Source organism: Mirounga angustirostris, unplaced genomic scaffold (genome assembly GCF_029215605.1).
Source record: "Mirounga angustirostris isolate CCGP_5_RB_7025 unplaced genomic scaffold, mMirAng1.0.hap1 SCAF_4, whole genome shotgun sequence".
Classification (NCBI taxonomy): domain Eukaryota; kingdom Metazoa; phylum Chordata; class Mammalia; order Carnivora; family Phocidae; genus Mirounga; species Mirounga angustirostris.
The window spans coordinates 184234249-184255914 of record NW_026991712.1 but is presented as its reverse complement, the minus strand read 5'-3'; the positions used below and the strand labels follow the sequence as shown (position 1 = coordinate 184255914).

At 44.6% G+C, this 21666-nt stretch overlaps 1 protein-coding gene across 14 annotated transcripts in view; it reads right to left on the bottom strand.

Annotated features, from left to right (window-relative positions):
- The window catches only part of RERE (arginine-glutamic acid dipeptide repeats), a 427124-nt gene that overhangs the window by 25528 nt on the left and 379930 nt on the right, over nt 1-21666 (bottom strand). For 11 of the 14 annotated variants that reach the window (XM_064589979.1, XM_054513156.2, XM_054513158.2 and 8 more), the window contains one exon: nt 18806-18907. The exons of the other annotated variants lie outside the window; for them this stretch is intronic. In XM_064589979.1, coding sequence (XP_064446049.1) covers nt 18806-18907 — 102 coding nt within the window. The remainder of the gene's footprint in view (nt 1-18805; nt 18908-21666) is intronic. 14 annotated transcript variants of the gene reach the window in all.

Genomic DNA, 21666 nt, shown 5'->3' with positions numbered 1-21666 from the left:
CTAAGTAGACAGGGCTTCACGGAGAGCCTGTAGGAAAGGAGGTGCAGGGGAGGTGATGCCCACCAGACAACTCCTCCAGGCTTTGAGAAGAGCTGACAAAGCTGATCGCCGGGGGTGGGGGGAGTTGGCAGGGTTTGTATCGGGGAAGAGAACAGGTGCCAAAGAGGAGCAGCAGTGTGGGCAAGTGGTAAAATAACTGGCCACCATATAGGCACTTAGGCCCCTCCAGGTGGGGGCTGAGTGTCCTGGCGGATCCTAGCTGCCCCGGGCGGCAGATTTCCACACAGGTTTCCTCACAATGCCTTCACCATGGCCCAGGAGAAGCAGCCCACCTCCAGGACACCTCACAGATGCCTTGGATGTAAGACAGCTGGCTCACCTGGAGGAGCTCGGTGCGAAGGAAGAGGCCCGGAAGATGGACAGTCAGGTGTCAGCAGAACACAAAGGAAGAGTTTCCCCAGACTTGTTTTTAAACCACTGAATTCTTCTGGTCAGTTCGCACAGGAAAGAGCCACACTCCATCAGGCTTGTGCTATCCCCAGCGTGGTACTCCCCACGAAGCTACGATCGGATGGAAAATCAAGCAGCCTATATTTCAGGAATGAGCAAATGTATGAGGCACTCTGACCACAGCAGCTTGGTGGTCCTGAGGGTCTCCAAGAAATTGTTCTGGGTTACTCATATGAACATGCACACCGTAGTTTAGAAAACACACACGATCGGAGCCACCAGGGGTCTGGGTTGCAGTTTATGAAAACGACTTGCAGATCCCCTGATCGCAGTGTGTGATATGGGCTCAGAGGCTGCACTCCTCCTGGTTGGTATCTAGGTCTCCTCAAGGGTTCTTGTCAGAGGCCGGCTGCCCCCCAGCCCAGGGGCCCAGGGAGTGTGTGGTTGTCACCCCATATGGGCTGGTATGAGTGTGGAGGCTGTAAGGGTGCACGGATGGTTGTTTTCTGGGGATTCCTTCCTTAACTCAGCTGCTTGGGGAAAGTGGTCCTGTGGCAGCACCCCCACCCCAAAGGGAACTGAGACAGGTTCTGCTGCCCCTGTAAGGGCTGGTTACCCGGAGGAGAGCTGGGAGTTTCCTTGGCCATTTACTACACAGCTTGGAAAAGCTGGATGGATCTAGATCTCTGAAACAAACTATGTGGCAGGGAAGACTCTCTAGGGCTGACTGGGACCGCTTTCCTCCAGTGCTGTACGGCACAAACTTCTAATTGGCATGCCCTACGTTCGCATCAAACTCCTGGTAACTCTTGTTCTGGACACAAACCAGTGTCATCAACATGGGACCTCGCTCACCCCACTCTATCTACCCCCTTCTCCCCTGGGCTGACATGTGGTATGGCAGGAAGAGGTAAGGTGAACCTCACCCTGGGGGCTACCTTAACCACCCCCGAGTTAATGCTGAATTGGTTTGAGACATGAAGGTGTTCCTAGCCTGCTCTAGGAAAAGATTTTTCCCTGCGTGCCCCATGTGTTCTTAAAAGGTCACCCGCGAACATCAGTCATCTCTAACAAAAAGCTGCAGAAAGGGAGGGACGCTGACGGCTGAGCTCTGCATCCTTAGCACTCAAACCTGAGATCCCAGAAACAACTCTAAATAAAGTCAACGAACTTTTCATTAATTCAACAGCTTTAAAAAGCTTGAGTTTCCAGTTGCAGGAAGGCTCAGAAACTGGCCTTTATCCAGTTCTGCTTCACTTCCCCAAAGAAGCCAAAACCCTTTGAGGTGAAGGAGAACACAAAGGTAGAGGTTCCTCTGTGAGGTGACTTCAGACTTGGGCCTGCGCCCAGGGAGCCCAACTGGGCTGACAGAGGGGCCCACGTCAGGGCACAGAGCAGAATTTCCAAAGAGATGTCCCTCGGGGGCCTGCTCCTGAAAAAGCTGTTCTGCCATCTGCCAGGACCTTTGAAGGTTCTTCCTCCTACTGCATTTACCCTCAGAAAAGGGACTGGAGGCTCTCCCACGTGCACTGCCTTCTGGCTCGGTGCAGGTTCTTGGGACACCTCTCTGGCTGCTGCTAGCTTACCCCACCAGCTCCATCTGCTGTAATCCGAGCCATCCTTCAGGGCACCTAGTCTATATGCCACCTCACACACACTATCTTTGCTGACCTCAGGGAGCAAGCTTCTTATGAGCCTCTTTCCATGAATACCATCTCTCTCTTGCTTAGCTGTGACCCTTTTATGGCTCCTATGTCACTGAATCTGGGAGAATAGTAACTTACATCTATTACTTGATCCCCTGCTTCTCCTTTCCCCAACTGGTCTCTAAACTACATGTGAACAGGGATGTGCTCACTCTACATCTGTATCCCCAGCAATAATTAGGCACAGTGGTTGGCATGAAACAGGTGCTCCATAAGTGCTCACTGATTTGTACTGAGTTGTATCACAGACTATACACATATCAGAATGACGCTTTAACAAGGAATATGCAAAACAACAAAGTCATCAATGTTCATAAAAACTACATGTTCTCAATTTTAGAAATAAGAAATTTGGTAATCTTTCAGTGAAGGTTTTCAAACTTGAGATAAACACAAGCAGATGGGAAACTAGTTATGAGGATTTAAACTCCTCAAGATTATTAAGTATTTCTACAGAACGTTGTACATAAAAGTAACAACAAACCACAACCTCAAAAGAGTCCCTCAATCCATTTAACTTGTTAGAATAACCAAAAAAATGAAAATTATTTTTCTGTCGCAAGGGATGTTCAAGTGTGAAAGGAGAACAAGTGTCCCCCAGGCGGCGCTGCTTTAGGTGCACACCGATGTGCACTCCGAATCCCTGGACCACGCTCCCTGGTGTGAGGAGCCACACAAGCCCTGGCCTGACACTGGCCCAGGGCCACAGTCTAAACTTGAATTAACAACGATATCCGATGATACCTGGACTCTGGTCCAACTGAACACTCTGATGGATACTAAAACCGTAACTGCCATTTTTTAAAAGACTGGCTGTCGGGCGCCTGGGTGGCTCAGATGGTTAAGCGGCTGCCTTCGGCTTAGGTCATGATCCCAGGGTCCTGGGATCGAGTCTCGCATCGGGCTCTTTGCTCCTTGGGAGCCTGCTTCTCCCTCTGCCTCTCTCTCTCTGTCTCTCATGAATAAATAAATAAAAAATCTTAAAAAAAAAAAAAAAAAGACTGGCTGTTTCCTTGTTTCATGATGTAAGAATGTTTTGGGCCTGTCTTAAGTGCACTGAAGAAGATGGTTTTAGTTAAATCTTCCTCTCAAAGTTAGTGAAAACAGGTCCCAAACTCCGTCTCAGGAGAAAATGAACACCACGCTCCTTTAGGGGCTACGGCACACACACGCTTCTTGCAGGCAAATACCAAAAGGCCCTGGAATTATGCTTTCAAATGAGAAGTCCTGATAGACTCTTCAGAAAACAAAACCAAGAAAGGACAGCCTGCGGGGCTGTGGCCTGAAGCACCCGGGGTGGCAATCCATGGCCCAGGAAAGTGCCTATGCTCCCACCAGGTTGGCTGCCATGATCCCAGGTCCACCTCTGTGCCCGCAAGTATCCCAATGTCAGCAGAACTGGGTGGCTGGCACCCAAGCTCCCTCCACGTGGATGAAAAAATTCACTTTCCATCTTAGGCCTTGGCTTGGTAGTTTTGGTCAAATGGTAAACATGTGTGCATGTGCGTGCATGCGTCTCTGTGTGTGTGTGTGTGTGTGTGTCAGGGTGGGGGGAGGGAGAGTAGGCTGTTGGGGAAGAAAAGGGGAGGGGAAACACTGAACAACTACTGGCTGTCTAGCCCTTCTCATCTGGAGTTCCCCCCTGAACCACAAAACTCACAATTAGAACGGCAGCCATGGCTGTGCCACTTGGACCTAATCCCTCTGGGCCTCTGTTTCTTCATTTTAAAAACAGAGAAAAATAACAGCACCCACTCACTGAACTGTGATATTAAGAAGAGCTGATGCACGTGACACGCCCAGTACAGTGGCCGGCATACTGTAAAAGATCCATAAGTGTTGGTGGTTATTACTCTTTGATGTATGACAATGGAACAAACCAGAAGCCTGCAGTGGTGGTGGCCCACTGCGGTGCTGCCTCTCCTGCCTGCCGGGAAAATGACTGCATTCCAGTCACAAGTAAAGCACGAAGTCCCAAGCAGGAGAAAGCAAACAAACTGTGTTTCTAGGAAGAGCAAATGCATTAAATATTTTAAAACTCTGACTCAAAAAGCAGAACTGAGCTGAACTGGGTGAAAAGAATACAATTATATTTAAGAAGAAACAAGAATCTGAAGAGCTGGAACGCTTACACTGGCCTCAGAGATGAACTGGCTGTTATTTCTGGGTTGGCGACATCCATCCTTGGGAGTCACAAGCACACAGTGAAGTCTTGGTAATGCCAGAAGCAGGGTGGCCAAAGGAGACCTAGACATCCCAGGTCAGCTACGAGCATCTTCTGCCTCAAATTACCGCTTCTCATCTATACCCATTAACCTATGGTTCAGCACAAACCGAAACACTACAATGAGCCGGAATCCACCTCTGGAGTCTGGTAGGGCAACACGTAAGGCTTTACCCGCCTGCACCCCTATTCCTGTACTGAGTTCTTTCCAGTCCTCCCCCTGCTAGCTATGTGTCCATGGGAAGGTTAACCTCTCCGAGACTCTAGTTCCTCCTGTGTAAACTAGGGATGGTTTACAGGGTTGTGGGTGGGATCAAAGTGTTTAATAGCGGCCTGGCACATGTGCTCGATAAATGACAATATTATTTTTATTCTGTTTCCATTTGGGAAAAGGACTAGAAACTCAAAACTAAGTTCAACTTAAAGAACCATTTTAATTAACTGAATTAAAAAAAAAAATCTCTCAAAGAATAGTAGTCTCTGTAACTGACTGACTTTCTCTAGCATGTCTCCTAAAAACTACAGGCACTCACACTGTCAGAGAACCAGGGAATGAATGCTAGGCATAGTGAATGATAATCGTGTTTGAGGCAAGTTCACAGGAAGAAGACAGCACAGTTCAAAGAGGTCGGCATTCTCCTGAAGATCCCCAAACAGAACCATCAGGACAACATATACCTATCTAATGGCCTCATTGAGGAACTAAAAAGTCCTCTCTCTGCACAGCCTCAGCTTCCATTCTTAGGTAATCAGCAAGAGAATCAGAACAGATAGTAGCATCAAGCCTTTCAGCAGGAATGAGAACAAAATCAAAATAATGTACCTGCTAATCTTTAGCAGGCTACCTTGGGGTTTGCCAGCTATCCCTACACTTCAATATCAAATTAGCATTGATGGACAGACAGACTGGAAAGGTCCAACTAGGGGGGACCTGCAATATCCCATTATTTAATTTCAGGACACCATAAATCTACTTTTAAAAAAGCATCAAAGAACATATACTTATGTTAAAAATTATACCTAATTACGATGAACTCTATTATTGAACTTTAAAAATATTCTCTTAGGACAATGTGGAACATACTGGAGGGTCACAAACCCCAGACTGAAAATTACTGGCTTAGAACACAAACTCTTTAAGCAGAAAGAAAATGCAGAAGACTTGAGGAGTTTAAGCTATAGAGAATCTGCATTTCTGATGCTGAGCTGAGGATGGAAAAAGTGTTGTACAACTCGCTGAATCACCCCAAAACATCCTGGGGCCCAGTGACTCAAGGGGCCTGGGTTCTACAATCTAGTCCACGTGTGGTTGTCCCTCTGCCCCTCTGTGCTGTGTAGCCAGGGGATGGTGTGAGCCTGGACAGAGGTAAAGTTCAGCCCATCCTGGAGTTACATGTGTCCTTCCCTGCAGTCCTACTTTTCCCCTCAGGACACACTGTCAATTTTGTAATGCTTTCCCTACAGGGATTGTGCTGACGTGTCCATAAAATTAATGTGATGCTCTGGATGCACCGGGGGTACTAAACGCACCTACATCCCAACACAGTGTTAATAAGAAGAGTAGGGATCCTCCCCCGGGAACTCAGGCAATCATTTCAACAGAAACTCACATATGGCAACAAATAAAGAGGCAAGTGTTAGCTGCTTAAGGCAAGAGCAGAGATGAGAGGTTATATACTAACCCCAGATAAGAGGAAAATTGGTCTGATGAGCAGCACTTAAAAATTATTGTCACGTACGATCTGGATCAAAGACTCCGATGCCACAACCAGATGCCTTGAAGGTGTTCCCTATGCTCCTTCTGGCCACAGGAAGCAGCATGGGTCTGTACGCTTGGACTCAACTGTTCCAGAAAGTAATTCCAGATTGTTATTAAAGAAGTCAAGCTACATGTTTTTTAGTCCCATGACTTAAATTCTAAGAAGTCCCAGCTAAACTATGTCTCACTCCTGTGGGTAGAACTGAAAACCGCAAGTCAGGAGTGCTCCTGTGAAACAGAGGTGAACAACTGGCCATCAACATGTCAATCATGGGTATATTTCTCACTCATGAAATGACCACGATCACTTCAACAACAATCTGAAAGTGAATCCAAAGCAGTCTCTGACAAGTCAGTCCCTCTTGCCCACATTCTCCTCCAGGGCCTGCCTGCCCAAGAGCAGTTCTGCAGGGCTATTCTATTCCTGCCAGCCACTGGGATATTGGGTCCTCCCATCTTCCGTTCCTAGAATTCCTAACAAGACTAGGTCAAGTGAGGCCTTGGACCCATGCTGCTCTTTAGAAGAAGCACAGGGGGAGGACACAGCCTCTGAACTGTTCTAACTGCATTTTAAAATTTAACATGTTCACTGTCTAAAATCAAATCAAAATGGATTACACATATAAATTAATAGTTCAATGAGTAACACCAATACCTGCCAGAGCATAATGACTAAGTTGACTATTAACGTCTCTAATGATGCCTCATAGCCCCTTCTTCCAGAGTCTCTGGCTGCCTCGTGCCTCCTTGCCCTTTGCCTGGACAGAGGGTCAGGTGTACTCAGGAAGTCTTGAGTAAAGCACAGCCCCTGATAAGTCACAAACGATCCAAGGAAGAGCTGGTCTAATTCCTAAAGATTGAGTAATAGTGGGGGAGGCTACAGCTGAGTTTTAAATCGTGCTTTATGTTAATTCACAAAGGAAATACAGGAATTCCCTGGGTGCCAAAAGGACCTTTAAGAATATCAGATAGGGCGCCTGGGTGGCTCAGTTGGTTAAGCGACTGCCTTCGGCTCAGGTCATGATCCTGGAGTCCCGGGATCGAGTCCCGCATCGGGCTCCCTGCTCGGCAGGGAGCCTGCTTCTCCCTCTGACCCTCCCCCCTCTCATGTGCTCTCTGTCTCTCTCATTCTGTCTCAAATAAATAAATAAAATCTTTAAAAAAATAAAATAAAATAAAAAAAGAATATCAGATAATGTCATACTTCTGGTTCCTGGTGTCAAAACAGAACAACACAATACAAAACAAACCCCAGGCCTAAGAAGTCCTGACCAGCTACTCGGTGAGCTTTTATCTCCTGAAGGGAAGACTTTTAAGCCCCCCACCCCTGCACTGGGCTTAGAGGAGTAGAAGAAATGCAAAGGAGAACCAGTTTCCAAGCTTCCAAGCAGGTAAGGAAAAGAATGTTCATGAATTTAATGTGTACCTCTGTCCCAGCTGGTCAAAATACCAGTATATTTAAGAAAAGTTGTGATACTGTGGTTAACTAATCTCTCCTTAAAAATTATCCTTGAGGGGCGCCTGGGTGGCTCAGTTGGTTAAGCGACTGCCTTTGGCTCAGGTCATGATCCCAGGGTCCTGGGATCAAGCCCCACATCGGGATCCCTGCTCGGCGGGAAGCCTGCTTCTCCCTCTCCCACTCCCCCTGCTTGTGTTCCCTCTCTCACTGTCTCTCTGTCAAATAAATAAATAAAATCTTAAAAAAAAAAAAATTATCCTTGAGTCAGAAAGACAAAAAAAAAAGAATTGCTGTTGCGTCCTGTATAAATCTTAAGGAGAAAAGAGAGCCAAGAAAACTTCCCAGGAACCTCTCTCATTCCACTCCAAGATATACTTCCTGCATTTGGGCATTACTAATAATAAGAGCATTCAGGAGCTCCTATTAGCTCGTGCAGCATTGTCCCATAAAGACATTAAAGCCACATAGGCAAGGCTTCCCACTCCACAGAAGTAGGCTTTGAAACGCAGCCAAGGCAGAATCCCAAAGAGCCAGAGTTTCCTTTCTGGAGGCAGCAAACTGAACAGCAGCCCCAAATTCTTATGGTTGGATTTTTCAAACAAAGTTTACCTCAAAGACGTAACATAGAAGACAAAGGTTTTGAAATTTATTCTATATTCTCTCAAGGGAAGGCTGCAACTTGGGATGCAGGAAATAAGTGTGGAGAAGTGTTTCATAATGTGACTTGGAGAGACTGTCCAAGTAGGAAAGGGAGGAGGAATAAGCAAAGACCAAAATTCAGTGGATAGGATCTAGAGGTGCAATGTAATGCAATTTCATTTAAAATCCCAACTGGTTAGTTTGTGGAACAAGACAGCCTGCTTCTAAAAACTTGTAAGAACAGTAAGGGGCCAATAATCAACATATTCTTGAAAAAGAAGAACTGGGTGGGAAAGTGCCACAACAAATGTCAACCATTATTCTAACACTAGACAGTAAGGTACTGACACAGGGGCAGACGAACAGACCAATGGAACAAAAAAGAGCCCAGACATAGATTCACACATTTCTGGAAATTTCATTTTTGACGTATCTGATAATACAAATTAGTGAAAGAAAGGCTGGACTGTTCAAAAGATGGTATTGGGACACTGGGTTGCACACACACAGAAATAAAAGTGGTCCTCTACCTCATACCAAACATAAACCAATTCCAAGACACTAAAGACTTCAATATGAAAAGCAAAATGATAAAACTCTTAAAAGACAGGGACGCCTGGGAGGCTCAGTTGGTTAAATGACTGCCTTCGGCTCAGGTCATGATCCCAGGGTCCTGGGATCGAGTCCCGCATCGGGCTCCCTGCTCCGCGGGGAGCCTGCTTCTCACTCTGCCTCTGTCTCTCTCTCTGTCTCTCATGAATAAATAAATAAAATCTTTAAAAAAAAAAACAACAAACTCTTAAAAGACAAATAGAAGGGATTGACTTTACAACCATGAAGAAAGATTCCTTAAACAATACAAACTCAAATTATAAAGACAAATAAATTTAACTACATCAAAATTGGAAAACGCTAATCCTACCATAAAGAACACAAAAGGTAAGCCACAAATCAGAAGTAGGTATTGCAACACACAATATTTAAAATAAGGAGCATCTAGAATTTTTACAAGTCAAAGACAATTCAACTGAAGAATGAGCAAAAGATTTACATAAATCCTTCACGGAAGAGGAAACATATGGCCAATAAATGCATTACAAGATGTCCAATATCCACACTAATCAGGGAAATACAAATTAAAACTACTCTGAGATACTTCAAACTCACAATACTGGCAAACATTTTAATGTGTGACTCTATCAAGTGTTGGCAAGGATGTGAAATTACTGGAACTCTTATATACATCTGGAAATAACTGCCTTCATTTAGTAAAATAGAAGATATGTATGCCGATAGCCCAGAAATTGTATTCTTAGGTATACCCTAAGGAATTACCTTTACACATGCACCAGGAGACATGTACAGAACATTCACAGAACCGTTTGCAATAGTGAAACAAAAAAACAAAAAACCTGAAACAAACTGAACTGTCCATCAACAGCAGAAAAGGCAAGTAAAATGTATTATATTCCTACAATGCTGTGAAACAGTGTGGAACTACACGACATGGTTGAATCTTAGGATAAAGGTGAGTGAAAAGAATGAAGGTGTAGAAATCTATTCTTCCTCCATGATTCCATTTCCATGAAGTTCAAAAACATATAAAAGGGGCGCCTGGGTGGCTCAGTCGTGTTAAGCATCTGCCTTCGGCTCAGGTCATGATCCCAGGGTCCTGGGATGGAGCCCCGCATCGGGCTCCCTGCTCCGCAGGTAGCCTGCTTCTCCCTCTCCCACTCCCCCTGCTTGTGTTCCCTCTCTCGCTGCGTCTCTGTCAAATAAATAAATAAAATCTTTAAAAAAAATGTAAAAGTAAACAATATATTGTGGAAGGATACAAATATTTGAGGCAAAACCAAGAAGAAAAGGAAAGGGATTATAACACAGTATTCAGGATAATGGTTATCTCTAAGTGGAGAAGACAAGGAACTGGATCAGGAACACTGCATGCAGTCTCAAACTTGTGGGAGTACACAGGAATTCATTATGTTGTTTTTATACCAAACACATATTTTATAAAGATTCTTTTATAATTCCTCAATATTTACTAAAACAACAACAAACCAGAAGATTGTCGAACATTCCAATTCTGCCATTGAAAAAAGGTTTCTCATCTCTACCAAGAACTGGATAGTTCCAGGCAAGTACTTCCTGTTCCCACAGGGTAAGTGTTTACTCTGCTCTTGCTTAACTATCTCTGCACCCCAAATAGGTCCTCTTCTACCTGCCCTCACTCTTCCTGATCGCCAGCGGCCTGAGCCCCCCAGCATCACCACTGCAGGGCTGCTCACATTTTGGTGTCCTGCATCTACCTGTGTTTGAGCTCTTCAAATCCAAACAGCGGCCTCAGGTCTGAGACCCTTCCTTCTCTTGCCCGCCCAGTGTTAGGATCACTTTTCCTGGCTGTTGTGATATCTTAAAGGAAGTGTGGTGCTTATAAAAAGACAACCCCTTAAAAACCATCAATTTCTGAGAGGGGTGACAAGAAGTGCATCCCCCAGGGTAGTCTTCAAAATTATCCAAATGAGCTTAAAATAAGCAGAGCTGTGCTTCTAGATAAGGCCAAAAATGACTATTCTATAGATGTCAACAGTTTCCAAATTAATCTACAGGACAAGCAGGCTCAGGTGATACAAAGAATATGTCAAATCAACCCACGTGTATGTTTGTGAAAAACCTGGAGAACAAAGTACGTACACGGGAGACAAGGTGAAAAAACCCTCACCCCCAAACATGCTGGGTGTGCCATGTCACTGTCCTGCTCGTCCGCTCACAGCTATTTCAGAAAACCCCTTGCCATCCCACTCAATTTTCCCTGTTGTTTGCGTCAGTGGATAACCTACTGTGGTGAAGCCGGAGGGGGCAAACAAGCACACAAGAGCCAAGGCTGCTGCCTCATCTCTCAACTTTCACTCCTGACCTGCTTCAACCCATGTCCCACACGGCACTGTGTATGTATGTATGTGTGTGTGTGTGAGCATACATACGTGCATGTATAAAAATTTATAATGTTATATATAATATAATGTAAATATGCTTATATATATTTATAAAACTAAACAAATTTGATGTAACTTATCCTGTTTGAAAATTCTTTAATGGCTTATCATGTTTCTCCACATACAACCATAATGAGGTATTTAATAGTACGGATTCTGAAGCCAAACTGCGATCAAATCCTGGCTATGCTACTTTACCAGCTTGGACAAGGTACACAGCCTCTTACGTACGAGGCCAATGAATCAATGCATGTAAAGCCCCCAGAACAGTGCCGGACCCAGAAGAGGCCCTCAGGACATGCTATCACTATTGCTGGCTGCTGCAAGGTCTCCACGATCTGACTGACTGGTTCCCGTCACCTCTACCTCGGCCCTCCCGAGTCTCCTTTTGCTCAGTCGGGTAGTATAAACTGTATTCTTAAACTGTATAAGCTCCACACACTTACTTTCTTTTAGTCGCACCTGAATTCCAAGGTTATCCTATTCCAGGGCCTCTACACAGGCTGGTCCCGTGGCCTGGGTGCTCTTCTGATTCCATCCTTCCCTCATCTCTGGGGTCATAATTTAAATGAAATATCTTCAGACATTCCTTTATTGAAGTCAGGTCCCTGTTATATATCCAGTACTTTTCTTTTGTAGCACTTATCAGGATTTATAACCACATACTTAAGGGACATTTCATAGATTAATCTGTCTTCTTCATAGATTTAAATTTTCCATGAACCAGGGAATGGGAATCTATTTCTTGTGGAATGATAACACTTCTAGCATTTAACAGCATGTTCAGCATTATGTAGACTATCAATAAATAATTATGAATAATTATAAGAGAAACCAACACCAACTTGACTTATCTTTTAAGAAATAACCTAAAAAACCATTTATGTTCCAAAGATTACAAGTTAAACATAATGCCTCATTCTTTTGAGATAAAAAAATCTTACAGAGGGCATTGTAAAAAATAGCAATCAGCAAAATATCATCCAACTGAAAAATCAAAAAAGTCTACTCTAACCAAATCCCCTTTTATCTTTTTAGTCTGATATTTTTACCTAACCTGGATACTGAATATATGTAACAAGCTTAGGGAGCACCCTTTCTCCTCTCCCCTGGGTCTCATTTTTCACTTCTAGCTTTCTAAAAATTCAGCAGCAAAGATAAAACATTTGCTCTTCCCTGTCAACACTGAACACCTGCTTTGAACACAGTCCACATCACCCCATCCTTCCTTTCAGTAGCTCTAATTATGGTGACAAAGGATTCATGGTTCACACCAGTGGTGGAGTCCACCTACAAGGGATTTGGGGACCCTAACGGGCTCAGCCAGTGCACACAGAGTAAACATCGGCTGCAGGACTGTCGTGAAAACGCTTCCATCAGCTGGGCGATCTGGGCTGGAAAATTACAACGCCTGGAGGGCTACCTCTGAGGAAAGTCTCCTCCACTTGTGAAGCAGCACTCGGATCAATGCAAGTGACCTGCACCGAGAGAGAGCTGCGGTGGGCGCGATGTGCCATCTCCGTGATCGTTTTCAAGAAATAATGTAAGAATTCTCAACCATGTAGAGCATGGTCAAGAATACAGTTTATACTACCCGATGAAGATGTGCACTACAGAAGATAATGAAGCGTATCGTCATGGAGTATGAGAAGCAGTGTGCGGTCAGCTCATGGGTAAGAAGGAACAGGGACAGGCTCAGACAGGACTTCCATACAACTAGTCCCTAAGTGACCAGACAGTCAACTTATCCAAGACAATACTGCTTTGCCACGTATTATCCTACGCTTTGCATTATTTTATAGCTTACCTTTCCAGACATTTCTGAGGTTTTCAGTCTTAAGTTCTTCTGGAAGGACGCAAATGTAATGCTTCTTACCTCCATCCCCACTAAAGAAATAAATGCCAAGGAAGATGCCGTGTCCTATTTGGTAAGGCCTGAGCTACAGCACCTGCAACTCTAGGGCTCTTCCAATGGGAACCATAGCATGAAAACAGCAAGCACTGGCTTAGCAGACCCCCTTTCTCTTGGTGACACAATCTAAAAACCTGCTAAATTGCTCTAGGTGAATACTTCCCCATCATGTCTCGTTCAGTTGTACTTATGAAATGGGGTTGATTTCTGGCCCTAACAGGTCAACATGCTTTGATGATGATACAGAATGTTCTGTATCATTGGCATACTGGGTCCCTCTCAACAAAGGGAACTAAGCACAAACATCACTTGAATAGCATAGGTCACAGAAAACAGTAACCCTCAACTCTGATGCATCAAGAACCGGGCAACTAAGTAAACCAGAGACAATTTAATCAATGAAAGTTGGTGGCATCAAACTACTTACGGATTTACGAGTATCCTGGTAAAAAGGAAAACTATGTAAACTAGAGTTTAAAATATCTCAAGAAAATATATTGAAATTTAAGAATATCTTTTTAAATCCCCTTCATTTGCTCTATTTATAATTTGGAGTGCTACTGGAAGCTTCAGCTAACAGGAACTCGAGGCCCAGTCTTCCACACATATCCACTTGGTGACTCACACAGCGGGAATCCTCTGCAGCACAGGCCAAGGAAAGCCCCTGGTTTCTCTTCTAAAAAACCCTGACAGCTTCAAGACAGCAAGATGGAGACATGGGACTGATACTTTGGGAAGACCGAATCAACTGCATTTCTTAACATTCTATCATTCCTCTGTACCTCTGAAACAAATAATACATTGTATGTTAAAAAAAAAAGAAGAAGAAGAAGAAGAAGAAGAAGAAGATAGCAGGAGGGGAAGAATGAAGGGGGGGAAATCGGAGGGGGAGACGAACCATGAGAGACTATGGACTCTGAAAAACAAACTGAGGGTTCTAGAGGGGAGGGGGGTGGGACGATGGGTTAGTCTGGTGATGGGTATTAAAGAGGGCATTCGGGCGCCTGGGTGGCTCAGATGGTTAAGCGTCTGCCTTTGGCTCAGGTCATGATCCCAGGGTCCTGGGATCGAGTCCCGCATCAGGCTCCCTGCTCAGCAGGGAGCCTGCTTCTCCCTCTGCCTCTCTCTCTCTCTGTCTCTTATGAATAAATAAATAAAATCTTAAAAAGAAAGAAAAATAAAGAGGGCACATTCTGCATGGAGCACTGGGTGTTATACACAAACAATGAATCATGGAACACTACATCAAAAACTAATGATGTAATGTATGGTGATTAACATAATAATAAAAAAATGTTTTAAAAAAATTCTGTAATTCCAAATTTCAATGTCTAATTCCAGTACTCTAACTTCACAGACAGGACAGACCCCCCAAAATCCAGCATAAATTCACACAATTCATCTTTGGGCACATAATACGGTTATATGGAGTTTCCCCGGCCAGTATTATTTGAGGAGTGTAACAGAAATCTGGAATGTAAGTAACCCCCCCGACAAAAAAAGTGAGCCAAACATACTGTATACAATTTCAAATTGTAAAATTTTGTATAAGATTTTTTTGCTTTTCGGGTCCTCAAAATATTTTAGGTTTCACAACTACATACAGGTAAGACCATTCTAACCATCAAGTATAGGCGTATCTCAGATATTAAGGGTTCAGTGCCAGACCACCACAATAAAGTCAGTATAATAACAAAGCAAGTCAAACGAGTTTTTTGGTTTCCCAGTGTCCATGAAGTTATATTTACACTATATTGTTCTATTAAGTGTGCAACAGCATTGTGTCTAAAACAATAATTTATATATACCTTAATTAAAAATACTTCATTCCTAAAAAGGCTAACCATCATCTGAGCTTTCAGCAAGTCATAACCTTTTTGCTGGCGGAGGGTCTTGCCTCGATGCAATGGCTGCACAGGAGACTGCTCAGAGTGGTGGGTGCTGAAGGCTGGGGTGGCCGTGGCAATTTCTTACAACAAGACAACAATGAAGTTTGCCGTGTTGATTGACTCTTCCTTTCAAGAACAATTCCTCTGTAGCATGCAATGCTGTCTGATAGCTTTGTAACCACAGTAGAACTGCTTTCACAATTGGAGTTAATCCGCTCAAACTTGCTGCTGCTCTATCAGCTAAGTCTGTGCCATATTCTCAATCCTTTGTTGTCATTTCAACAGTCTTCACAGCATCTTCATCAGGAGTACATTCCATCTCAAGAAACCACTTTTTTTTCTTTTGCTTGTCCATAAGAAGTTAAAGTTTTATCCTGGGATTACAGCGATTCGGCCCCATCTTCAGGCTCCACTTCTAATTCTAGTTCTCCCGCTGTTTCCACCACACCTGCAGTTCTTTCCTGCACTGAAGTCTTGAGCCTTCAATTTGTAAAAAATACAGTTTTGCGAAGCACAATAACAAAAGGTATGCCTTTACTCAATTAATCCTCACAAATGTCCTAGGATGTAGGTCATATTATACCCATGTTATAGATGAGAAGACTAAAAACAGAACAATCAAGTAACTTGTCCAAGGACAGGGTGAGTGGAACAAGAACTCATACACGTTTCCTTTTGCCAGCAATTTTATGTAAGAAGGAAGAGGAGGTTACTGCGGAGCTGACAGACTCATTGGTCATGAGCTCTCACGCGGGGAAGGGAAAGGTTTTAGTAGCACTCAGTGCTTACAGAGGGGATGAGCAAGTAAGCATGGATGCCGAATCACAGGTCTGCGTCCCAGTGCTTGGCTACAGTCACCTAACTGCTTCAGGAGATGGTCACGGAGAAGAAGGAGGATAAAATGTGAGAAACTGCTCTGTAAACTGGAAAACCCATTCCAGGGGCCTTTGGTACATCCTCAGCATCTACCTAAAAAGTCTTCCACACAGGAACTCAAATGTCTGCTGAGTGACTGGCTGAGTAAATCCATGTAAATGAAATTTAAAAGAAAAAAAAAAAAACACCCACACTTTAAGGGCCAGTCAAAAAGCACTCACCATGAAAAGTTTGTTAACTTAGTAATAATGCTTCAGATGCAGTATAGTATTTCCCTTAGTAAGATACTGCATTTTATCCCTCTGCTTCCTCCAAAATAAATCAAGTACTAGGAAACTAAAAATAAACTTAATAATACCAAAGAATGAGCAATTTCCTCTTTGGCCTTGTTTGCACGACTAGTTTAAGGAAAAAAGGAACCTTATTTCCTGCTCAGCTGTGCAGGCATCTGAGGACACTCGAGGCTGGAGGAAGAAAAAAGGTGGAGGGGTATCTGACTTAGAAGAGCAGTGTATTTGCTAAGGACCGTGAACAAGGTGCTTTGAGGAAACAATGTCAAACTTGTGTGGATCTTTCTGTAAATAGGTTTACTTCCAAAATTCCTTTGTGGAGATGTAAGACATCTGTGTTTCTAAACAGGGAGAGAAAACACCCCACAACCTTCACAAGAAAGCTTGCATGAGTGCAGCCAGAAGGATGAGGGGCTCAACTGGTTTAGAGCTGACAAGCTGTGGCCAGAAGCAGGCAGCGAGGGCCCAAAGAAAACGGGGACAAAATTTAGAAAGGAGTGCTCAAAGTATCACTTTAGTATATATTATTCTGCTCCAACAAGGCACCAGGGACAACTACCCCTCTCTCTGTATGCCTAAAGGAAGGCCATTCCATTAGCTACTCAGTTAGCAAAAGCCTTCAAGCCAGCGCTAAGAGCCAGAATGATTCCTGAGAAGGCAGAGAACTACCGAGCAGAGAGAGTCTGAGTGACCCTCGACACCCCTCACTTCTGTTCTCAGGGACACAACTCCCATCACAAGCTCCCCTCAGTGGGGAGCCCGGGGAGTCAGTTCTGTGATGGCACGAGCTTCAATCTCAGCCTCTAGATCTGAATTCAATGTCAGGTCTACTGTCTATGCCCAAATTCAAAACAGAGCTTACAAGCCCAGTGCACACTGCCCCCCGCCCTCCCTGCCCCCCCACCAGTAGCTTACCAGAGTCCATGTCTCAACAGCTCTTGGACACAAAAGAGTTACGTGTACTTATACTTCATCACTGTAAGTTGACCAAAGGAGTCCTACTGTGAATAAAGAATTTCTATGATAATAAAACCTCACTTTCCTCCAAGCATGGTCCCAAACCCAAGCACTCATACCGCATAGGCTCTGCTCTTGGCTCACCCCCACTCCCGAGCTAGATGGTGCCTGTGACAGAGGGCCCCTTTCATGTCACTGTGCCTCAGTTTCCTTCCCTGAGCTTGTGCATGAACCCTGGTCCCCTCACAGGTTATCAGGAGAACTGATGAAATGTCTGCAGAGTGTTCTCATCTGCAAGGATGAAAAGAGCTATAAATACAAAGTCAAAGCAGTATTAGAAAACTTTTTTAAGCTGCAACCGCTTCTTTCTTTTGAAATGGAGAACCACAAGAAAGATCAAAGGAGTGTCACTGCTTGTTGACTGCTGCTCTGGAGGCCCCACCACCTCCTCCCTCCACCTGGCAGAAACCCCAGAGAGAGAGAGGTCTGCCATGATTTCTAACTTCACAAAATCTCAAGACACGTTGTACAATGGTTTCCTGGAACGCCCTGAGTGGAAGACGCAGGGGCAAGCCACACAGCCTGCAGGGCTGGTCATACCCTTCCATGAGCAGGCATGATCAGGAGAAGGCAGCCTTGGTAAGAAGAAATGCAAGGATGTGAGGGAAGTGGCTTCCCCTCGTCTTTCTGCCACAAAGGCCTAGTGCAAGGACTCCGTAAGGCTGTAGCAGCTTGCGTAATAAAACACATAACCTTGGCTCAGTTAACCTCCTGAGCCATAAAAAAGGGGAGAGGGGGGAGCAAAATTAAGCTTACGGGAAATAGACCTAATCAAAGCTGAACAGTAACAAAGGGCACCAGAAACATTTCTACTGTATCACATCCCACGGGCTGGCCAAGAGCCCGGAATTCTCATTACAACTTTTCAAAGAGAGGGAGAGGAGAAAAAATATTTCACAAAACCATTATCAAGGCCCCAACCCGGGATGCCCTGCTGTACAACCAAAATTTGTGAGAGGTCAGCCTGTCAGGGAGTCAAAAACCCAGCATGTGGAAACTGGCAGGCCTTTCATATAGTAGGAGGGGTTCTTAAAACGACTACTGTTTTGCACTGAAGTCTCAGAGCTTCACAGACCATTAAAGGTTTCTGAACCACAGAGAAAGGAGGGCAGAGTTAAGGAAATAAATCAAAAGTTCCTCTGGGATGCACAAATGCCTACTTGGAACAGGCTTTCAGCACGAATATCCTCCACATTAAACAACAAGGAGGACTTTTCAAAATAAAAGCAGAAAAGAGATTCATTTTGTTATAAGCAATGTACTTTCTTTTTGGTTTAAAGGTTATGTGTGCTGTAAAAAGTGACCCCGGCCGTGAGCACTGGGGGGAGGCGGAGGCTGGGCCAAGGGCGGGGGCTGGCAGTGAAAGAAACCAAGTGTAAGGAACAACAATCAAGCAGAGAAATGCTGGATTTGGGAGCACCCAAACAAGTTAAAACGTCTTGTAATAACTGAGGGGCAGGATGTGAGGTAGGGGAATGGCACTAGAAGGGACCTCTATCACATGTACTCCTTTACACCCCTGCCAGAGAACTGAATTAATTTGCCCACAGCCAGGAAGAGCTCTCTTGTTTTTCTTTGCAACACGCACAGCTGAAGGCTTGGGGAACCGGACCGTGTCCTCGAGAATGCAGAGCCTTGCGGTCCGAAGGAGGCACCAGCGGCCTCGACACCAGCACGGGGAGTACAGCATCTGAGAACGGGAAACAGGCACACCTAAGGCTATGTGCTTACGCAAGACGGGGCTTGTGAAGCTCAGTTCCAGACCTTCTGACCTTGCCCATGTGTTCTCCAGCAACGGTAAACAGAATGGAAAGCTAGACGACCTACTCTGGAGGAGACAGTTACAACAACCAGGTGAGGCCTTAGGGACGCAAGGGAACCGCCATACTCCTGTCAGGATACACTTACTACGAAGTGTGCTGCTGGGGTACTCTCCCCACCAACATGGAAGGAGTGGGAGAGGAAAAGCTCAGTGAAAGGCAGAAAATCCAGTCTGGAAAACTGACAGCAAGCACCAGAGCAATGATTTCCCTTAAAATCCACGGCTCCCACTTTAGTCCACGAAGAGCCCATTTCCCCACTTTTTGTTTCCAACGGGGCAGGGGAGGAGAACTCTGTCACTCAGGCTTTGCTTTCAACAGCTGGTTGAAACCAAAGCAGCTGACAAAGACCCATGTCTGCTACATGACTGCTATCTTCATCTTCAGCAACAGTTTACCAAGACATGGAGGAACGGGCTGAGGGATTGCTTTGGTGCCAAGATTATCAGCATGGAAAAGACTCCTGGGGAGGTTCTAGGGTAGGGACTAAAGCTAATGGTCTATCCCATAAGGAACGAGCCGAGCCCCCAATGCTTCACACTTGATTATGCTGTGGTTTGGCGCTAGAAATCTTTGCTCAGGTATACTCCAGGTGTGAAATGGCCTAATTGATGGTTAGTCTGAGTATACACTGCTGTATTAGGTAACGTCTTTTACTAAATCCTAATATTAACGCTTGCTCATTGTGGGAAATGAGAGAGTTGGGTTAAAAATGCTAACCTTAAGATGTGCTAAACTCAACAAAATAAACAAAACCTGTAATGTGACTTTCTGTTATGCCAGGAAGTGTGCACTGAGTTAATGCACGTGCCCGCCTGCCAGGAGAAGGAGAAGGCCAGGGCGAGGGACAGGCGCCACCCTGGCTGCCTGACGCTGCTGGCAGGGCCAAAGGACAACAGTCCAAAGGAGCTCACCTAGAATGCATGGTGTGGGATGCAGAAGCCCAGGCAGGAGTGCCGACTACCCTGACCCGTCTGAAGAGCCTCTGTGAAGGAGGGACATGGCACCAATACTTCTCTGTGTCATCAAGGGACTCAACCAAGACAACACATGAAGATGAAGGGATTCGGATCCTGGTGTAAGGAGGACATCTAAAGTGATGGAACTGTCCCAAACCACCATGGTCCCATTTAATGGGTTCAATGTTACCAGGTTCTCAGGAACAGCAGGGCAGCCACTCTGAAGGCATGCTTTCGAGGGATTTCAGGTATTAGGGAATTCCTCAAGGATACTTCAAAGACTTTCTTTGGCAAGGCATTTATTTAAAACACCTATCCTTCAACCTAACTTCCAGGCCCAGCTACACATTTTTCAAGATGTTCCTTCAAGCCCTCATCTTCAGGTCCTCTGACTCCAACTATCACTTAGTGTCTGTGCCCCATACTTTCATACTTAGGTTCCTGCCAACTCCCACTGTGGTAACCGAATAGCCGGAGAGATCCCCAGGGAGTAGAGTCATATCTCCACCTCTCATCATACTCAATGAGCTCTGCAAGTGCTTGCTGATAGATTAGGATTAGGAATAAAACTATAAATTTTTATATTCACACTACCTAAACATCCTGTCACTGATTTCTAGGAAAATTTTTATAAGAAATGGAAGTATTTATAGACATGCCTGGTAAGGTACTTTAGCATTTGGGCAATCAATAATGAGAACAGAATATAGTACAAAAGAAAACAGTATGCTTTAGTTTCAGTCTGAGACATATATACTGGACAAATGAATGCATATTCCAAGGTGTAAACTTGCACATTTTAATCTAAATACAAAGTGACTGTATAAGAAGCATTCCATGCTTTAACTGTATTATTTATTCTACCTAATCATCTGATAAACCTAATAGAGTCTGTTAGAGAAGCACATGGACTTTTCTCCTGAGTCACCCGATAGGCTGACACGGTCAAAAGAATTAAGAGCTTCAAGTGTGTTTGTTTTTTTAAGATTTTATTTATTCATTTGAGAGAGGCAGAGAGAGACAGAGAGAGAGAGACCGTGAGAGAGCAAGCACGCACGCGCAAGCTGGGGGAGAAGGAGAGGGAGAGGGACGAGCAGACTCAGTGCTGAGCACAGAGCCCAACGTGGGGCTTGATCCCACGACCCTGAGATCATGACCTGAGCCGAAATCAAAAGACAGACGTTTAACCAACTGAGCCACCCAAGCACCCCAAGAGCTTCAAGTTTTTTTCCTTTTTTTAAAAATATTTTATTTATTTGAAAGAGAGCACGCACTTGCGAGAGAGCACAAGCGATGGGGAGGGAGAAGCAGGCTGCCCATAGAGCAAAGAGCCCAGTGCGGGCTCGATCCAGGACCCTGGGATCATGACCTGAGCCGAAGGCAGCCGCTTAACTGACTAAGCCACCCAGGCGCCCCGAGCTTCAAGTTTTGATAAGCAAATTCAATCCACAGGACAAAGCAAATTTAAAAATTTCTTTTTCAAAGTTTTGTTTTGCTTTCTATTCCACCTTCTCCAGAATGTCTACAGGGTTTGCCCACTTCACTTGCTGCCTGCTTTACTTTGCTGAAGCTGGCATGTATACAGACTCACTGGGCCTGTCTCCTTCAGAATTTAATTATTCCTCCTGTTGTTCCACACATTCCAGATTCTCCCTCCAAAGCTTACACAC